The sequence below is a fragment of the Poecilia latipinna genome, unplaced genomic scaffold, assembly GCF_001443285.1.
Source record: "Poecilia latipinna isolate Pla-1442-1.1 unplaced genomic scaffold, P_latipinna-1.0 Scaffold7, whole genome shotgun sequence".
Lineage (NCBI taxonomy): Eukaryota > Metazoa > Chordata > Actinopteri > Cyprinodontiformes > Poeciliidae > Poecilia > Poecilia latipinna.
The window spans coordinates 994,321-1,001,604 of NW_015112623.1; the positions used below are offsets into that span (position 1 = coordinate 994,321).

General features: G+C 42.4%; 1 protein-coding gene across 1 annotated transcript in view; it reads right to left on the minus strand.

Moving 5' to 3' along the window:
* Positions 1–181: 181 nt before the first annotated feature.
* The window catches only part of rai2 (retinoic acid induced 2), a 14,293-nt gene continuing 7,190 nt past the window's right edge, over positions 182–7,284 (minus strand). The window contains exon 2 of the mRNA XM_015026746.1: positions 182–2,821. Coding sequence (XP_014882232.1) covers positions 1,211–2,815 — 1,605 coding nt within the window. The 5' untranslated portion in view covers positions 2,816–2,821 and the 3' untranslated portion in view covers positions 182–1,210. The remainder of the gene's footprint in view (positions 2,822–7,284) is intronic.

Below are 7,284 nucleotides of genomic sequence, written 5' to 3' on the forward strand. Positions count from 1 at the left end.
CAGAGGTTAATGGGGAAACAAATTAAGATTAAAAGAGGCAAAAATTGGTAACAAAATGGGGTCAAAGACTTTTAAATAAGTTGTGACTTTAGATATCTGCATGCCACACTTTTCAGATTTCTTTTATTGTAAAATATATCACCTTCCTAAAATAATGGCCTACGTCGATTTTTTGTGTGTGTGTCAAAAGTGATGTCTTTTTTTTTTTACCTTTTCAAAAGAACCCTTTATATTTCTTTATTTTGTTGACAAAATCTCCTGGCAAAAAATGGCCATTATTTTAGGAATATTTTTTTCCTTTCACTTTACAGCTGTGAGCTGTTTTGTGTTGATTGATCACATAAAATCCCAATAAAACAGACTCTAGTTTGTGGTGATAAACGGACAAAATGTGGAAAAAAAACAAAACAAAACAATTAAAATACGTTCGCAAGGCATCGTGACACAACAAAAGCAGCTCTTATTCCCACCCACCCCATTAGTTTTCCCTGCGTTCCGATCAACTCACGGATTAAAAGTGAAAACCATTACAAAAGCCTTTGCTTTTCAGGAAAATACGAAGCCATCTTGCTTTGCGACTGTCAGATGTTGGCAAGATTTGTCCAATGAATTTACGGCTGCGGTCTTTGCTAAGTCTTCGTTAGCCTGTCGTGCTAAATCACCCCGACCAATCAGGAAGGAGCGCTTCGCTCCAGTGAGCTTCGATGTCAGTGGGAATTTCCAGTGACATGTTTGAACAGTCTTGGTCAAACCAGTATACACCTTTTTTTTTTTTTTCAGGTTTTCAGTGCACTTCTATGAAAAACGTACATGTGGAACGGAAAGCTTGGACGGAGGAATGGGAGCCGTGCCTCTTTACCGTGCCTGAAAGGGATTGTTTGGGTTTATGTGACGTGTTACAAAATCGACGTCTCCCATTTACTGAGACACACACAATGAGTGAGAGAAGCTGCCATACACAACACATTTCAGTATAATAACACAACGTATTCTCACGCATTACTAAAGAAAAAAACACAGCAGTTCAGAGAAATTTAATATCTCACACAGAGCTTTGCTTTCTGAGCCAAAGCTGCTCTCTGATTGGACAGATGAATGTTTGATTCTCAGTGCAGAATGCCCCTCATGTGAGTGTTATATTATACTATCAGGGGAGATGGTGGAGTCATGCAGCCATTAATCTCCCCTCTCCTCCCTCCTGGGAGCCCTCTCACTTCCTAGGCAGCAGCGCAGCAAGTCTCTGCTTCTTAATTGGGAGGAAGTGGATCTCCTGGGAGCTGACCTTCTTTAGCTTGATGGCTCTGTTTTTAGTGACCTTTTTATGGGTGTTGTTGGGGTCTTGCTCCCCGTGAGACGATGACGGCATGGCGTAGAGTTGCTGCAGGGAGGCCCCCTGGCTGCCATCCCGTTTGATGGAGAAGTTCTTGGTGGAGACCCCTGAAAGGCCTTTGATTTTCCCACACAGGATGGCAGGAATGGCGTCCTTCACGGAGACGATGACCTTGGCCGTCTGCGATGTGCTGACTATCTCCAGGTTCCCGGCTCCGCCGAGAGACGCCTCCTGGTTCAGAGAGCTGGATCCAGCGACGCCGGTGTCAACCAGCCACTTGTGTTGCCGGCTGAACTCCAGTGAGGTCAAGCTGCCCAGGAGTTTGGAATCTAAACCCGGCGTGCATTCGACGCCCAGTGACAACGCGGCATTGGTGGCGCCTTGGCCAGACTCTAAAGCTACTTTCTTCTCTGACTGGACACACTTTTTCCTGACGCTGGGCACGGACAGATCAAGCACGTTGTCCTGGTGAGGACTGGGATTTTCCTGTTTTGGTTCGATCGGACACGCCCTGACGGAAAGGTCCAGGACCTGTCCTTCCTCTAGAGGCAGTGAGGACAGGGACGCGTTCTGTGGCTGTGGTTGAGGCGTGCACTTCTTTGAAGATAAAGAGGGAGAGGTAGTATCTCTTGGTGACGTCTGAGTGCTTTTATTCACAGTGCAAACTGGTTTTGGCATGCTCCCTTTCGAGTCCTCACTTTGAGCAATGGGGATCGGGATGGGGAGAGGGACAGGCAGAGGCACTGGGAGGGGAATGATCACAGGATAGGGGACTAAGAGAGTGGCAGGGGGAACCAGAGGAGCCAATGGGGAGGTGTAGGGAGGTGTAAGGGGAGGAAGGGGGAAAAAGGCAGAGCCTGGGGACTGACAGGCAGAAGATCCTGCCTGAGGAGGGAAAAGATCCTGCAGGATGGCTGCAAATGCCGGATTTTGCAGGAGGGACAGCAGGCTGGCTTCCTGTGTCTGTCCAGCTGCCTTTGGGTCGATAGCTGGAGGCAAACTGAACGACAGAGCATTCTGACACAGGACATTGTTCTGGAGGGGCAGTTGCGCACAGGTGGCGCTTTGAGGGATGATGGTCGGACTCATGTGCTGGAGGACCTGCTGGTCTAGGACCAATGGGAGTGACACCGGGCTTTGGCCTGCTATCAAAAATGGCGCCGCCCCTATTTGTCCGAGCTGAGGCGCGGCCGCTCCGGCCATCTGGAGGTGGATGGGCAGCATCAGCGGACTCTCTCCCAGACACACAGGGTGGAGGACGGTGGTGGCCACTTTCAGGGCCACTCCTCCAGGAGACTCGGCTGCGGGACCGACCACCGATGGCGATGGATCGTCTATGTGGTTAGAGAGCCCTCCTTTGGTCACGGAGTCACCGGCAAGAGGGTTTGCTCCGTCTTCCACTTTACCAAGGACTTCCCCTCTTCCCTCCTCAGCATCATTCTGCGGCTGTGCTGCGTTCAGACGCACATCATCGTTGCCTTCCATGATGGTCTAAAATGGTGAAAAATATCATGAAGTTAGTAAGTTCTTCCTGGTAATCCAGAAACACAAAAACCTGAATGTTTGATGATCATGACCAGAGCTTCAGAACTACTTGTGTTTGGTCAGTAGATCAATGTGGAAGCTCACTCAGTAGACAGTTTTTTGTGTATTGTCTCTAATCCACACCGGAGCAAAATCATACATACATAAAGGCTCAAATATAAACATTTACTCTCAGTAATAATTTGGACGTCCCTTAACAAAATGCCTATCTTCCACACAGTTTTTGTAGGCAGTTTCATTGACAATGATTGGCATAATTCTGACTACATATTTGACCCCATTTCTTTTTGGAAATGCAGTTTAATTTAAATGGGCTTGTTTCCTGGCATAGACTTGGTCTAACTTTAAGCTAGCTAAGCTCAAAGTTAGCCAGCTACATCTATTCCAAAACCCAGTGGTTTGGTGTGTGTTTTGGATCAGTCGTGTTGGAACACAAGTTTGTACAGATGTCCAACTTTCAACCACCTAGCTGTTCAGGTGAAACATGTAGAGGCCCCTCACTACCCCAGGCACTGTCTGCCAATGCACCAGGGAAACAGACAATGTTAAACTGCTTCACTGTGACCATTACACTGGTGGTTTTCATTTAATGGTAGACTCACTCCTTGGTGGTTCCTGTTGAACTTACTTTACACTTTTGTGTTCCAAGGAGAAAACGATACCAAAACACAACTTAAAACTGGTTTTAGAACAGATAATGCAAACTATACTATAATGGCCCCTATTGTGCATTGTGCTGAGTCTATGGCAGGAAATCACCCAATTCACATGAACTTGACCAAGATCCCTAGAAAGAGTGGTCAGATAAAGTGGCCCAGATTCAACATTTATCCAAACATTAGTAGGGATAAGAGCTCCACAACTAAATCAGAATCCCGACAAATCAAACATTTTAATGAAATTGAAAGTGGGCGTGGTCAAACTGCTCTACAGCGCCCCCTAAACTAAGATAGGCTGAGCAGTACTTTGTAGAGATCTGTAATTTGGTATGTAGGTAGATCCGCACCCTGCTCAAATCAAGAAAAAAAAGTCTCTTTATAGAATGTCCTAAAATATACAGAGAGGCAGCAATTTTTGGCCATTTTTCACTTTTATTCCCCTCAAACGGTAACATACTCCTCCAAGGGATTTTTACCTACTGTTTTCACCATCAGCCAGTAAGGAGTGATGGGAGTTTAAAAGTTATCAAAATGTTGAGTTTTTCATTAAAGGGATTTTAAAAATCACTTTATTGTGATAAAAACACACTTGCTCTTATAGGTTGTCCTATTTTCTTTACATAATTTGATTGCATTTTTTTTTACAGTATTCAAATGTTGTCTAAAATAAGCAGTTAAGTAAAAAATCTGCAAAATGTGCCAACATTTTTTTTAACCTGATTAATAGATTAATTTCCAGAATAATCTATTACTAAAATAATCTTTAGCTGCAAATCTACTGCAGCTACATGTTCGAGGGTGTGAAAACTTTCAAAAGGCTTTTACTGGGTTGTGTTAAAGCATGCGCAGGGATGTTTTCATGCATGAATGCAGGACAAGATGACCGAGCCACCATCTGCTTCCAGAGTAATCCATCAGAGCCTTATTACAATGTCTCATCTATGCTACAGAACAATATAAAACCAGCCTAAGGGAAACATGCCTACTCCTCTCTGCTCACTGAGGCAACACGACACTACATGAAAGCTGCACGGAGGAAGAGAAGGGTCACGGTTTTATTAGAAAATTGAAACTGCGTGGGCGTATTTAGCGGAGTTAGGCACCATAAAGGTACTGCCTATGTTGGTATGTGTCACAAACATCAAACTTTTCCCATCCTCTTTTTCTTTTCCCCAGAGCTGAACATTATCCTGCTTGCACCCATCTGCATGAATAATTGACTCTGCTGATATTGGAGTGATCATCTCTCCAAGCACCCAAGGGACACAGGGGGGACGGATGGGGGATGAGCGTCGGCGCAGGCAGGACATGTGTTGTACAGCGTTGTCATGTAGTGAGACAAAGCACACACTGTAGGATAAGAGTGTTAAAACGCAGCAGCAACTGAGATATCGGCTTGGACTGATGGATAAAAGTATTGATTGGAACTGGGTCAGGTTTTCCTTTGTGACCTTTTCTTGGTAAATGTTTTAACTCTGGTGGACAGGTATCTAGCTTATGTGAAAGTACTGTATGTGCTGGTAGAACTACAATAGTTTCCTCTTTTTATCTTTTTTTTTTGTCTGCTTTCTTGATCATTTATTTAAATGATGATCTGGTCTAAGATATACAGTAAAATAGAGCAAAATGTGCAAGGAATTTATTTTATTTTTTTATTTATCATAAGCACAGAGCCCCCTGATGTCTGCCGTTGGATGATATCAATGAATCGTCTGAGTTACATTAACCAAAGAAGATGAAGATAAACAAGTTTCAAAAGCAGGTGATAAAGAAAAATAAAAAGCTTTACACAACCATCATCTATAAATCTAAAACGTCATGGCGTATGAGTATTTTATTTTTATTACAATGTCCTGCATGTTCAAAGCTCTTTTTTAAAACACTGTCAAGACAAAACTTGTACTTGAGGTTTAAAAAAAATGTATGAACGATGAGCCACACATGCAACTAACAGACAAATGTGCCACACTCTCTGCTTTGTCCTCATAATGTCCTCACTCATTGTGCAAGTCATGGGATCTCAGCCAGGGCCAAAAGGACAGACTGTTGACTCAAGGAACCACACATTTGCTGAATAAAATCCATGGGCAAGACCCTTTTATCGTTCATTCATCACTTTCATTTTACGATCCCTTTTCATCAAAGGCACAAAACGAACACACACACACACACACACACACACACACACAGAGAGAGAGAGAAAAACTGGATCTAATTTAGGAATATGAATCGGAAACGCTTCCCCCCCTCCATTATTTCAGATGCCCTGGCCTCGCATGCATTCCAGGAAATTTCAGGCAACATATTTCCTGCTTGATAAGACGGTCATGAGGACTTTGACACGATAATGCCCAAGAAAGACGCCTTTTGCAGTCGGGACTTTAACACTGTCCTAAACTCCAGAGTGAAGACAGAGAGGAAATAAACATAACCCTCTTTTAAAAAAAGTTTTCAGGCTCAGATAAGTCAGCTATGGGAGAAAATGTAAAAGCTGTGTTAGCATTAGTCCAGATCACATGACCTGATGCTGAAAAGTAATCACCATTCGAGTGACACGTTATCAGCCGCCTGCTCTCCCCTCCTCGGGTCTGTTCACAGGTCACTGCTTTGCCTCCAGTTCACTTGAATCATGTGAGAACAATGTCAAACTCAAAGTAGGAAGTCTAACCAGCTTGCTCAAGCGATCCAAAGTACACAGAGAGGCTGTGCTCATCGCTTCCCCCCACCCTATCACTTTATCCACCTCGCTGCCTTCTCTTTGTGTCAATGTTGTCTCAGATAGGGAAGATCAAAGATGTGACATGAGCACTATTTACAGCGCCTTGCAAAGTATTAATATACCCCTATAAACCTTTCATATTTTGTCATGTTTCAACCACGAACTTTATTTGTAAGAATTAATCAAATAAATCGTAAACTCATTTAGCAATTAATTAATGGTTAACTAGACTGCACATCCCGAAAGAACACCATCAGAACAGTAAATAAGCAAAAACTGTACAAAAACATTTTCCATGTCAGGTAAAAAAACAACAAAAAAAACAACTTCTTTGTCTGTAAATATGTTTCACCCAGAACTCCTCGACTGACATAATTTTAGCTTCACTTGGTTCAAGTTCTTTAAAAGAAATTTCTATTAATAATCTTTTGCTGTCCAATTATTAATTGGTTAATCAAAAAACAACAATAATAAGCAACAGACCAGTCCTACACTGTACTGATGCTAAGTCAAGCAGAAAGGACTGAGATGGTCACGTGTTGCTGTGACAACATGTGACATATACAAATAAAAAGATGCATTTTCTTTTTATTTGTAGATGCATTATTTGCTACCAATGATCAGATTCACCAAAGGAATGCTATGCTATTGCATTTTAGGTAATAAAATGTGTATGCCCTTATTTAAAATTAATTGAATAATTTATTTATTTACATTTCTATGTATTTTTAATATTGTGCAAAATAGGCTCAAGTGAAAAAAAGTCCACAGAATGTGCCGATTTCTTTTTTTATTATCCGATTATCCAAAACCTACTATTAGAAACCTAATACAGGGCAAAAGTGAAGCTCGCTGCTGCTGCTGCTAACATGTTCATGGTGGGGAGGGAGTGTGTAACTTTACACCTGACCTGTGCAGTTTGTTTCCTAGCCTATCCTACTTGTTCAAACAATCTTTTACCAAACCTCTGAGGTCTTCACACACACACGCATATATATATATATATATATATATATATATATATATATATA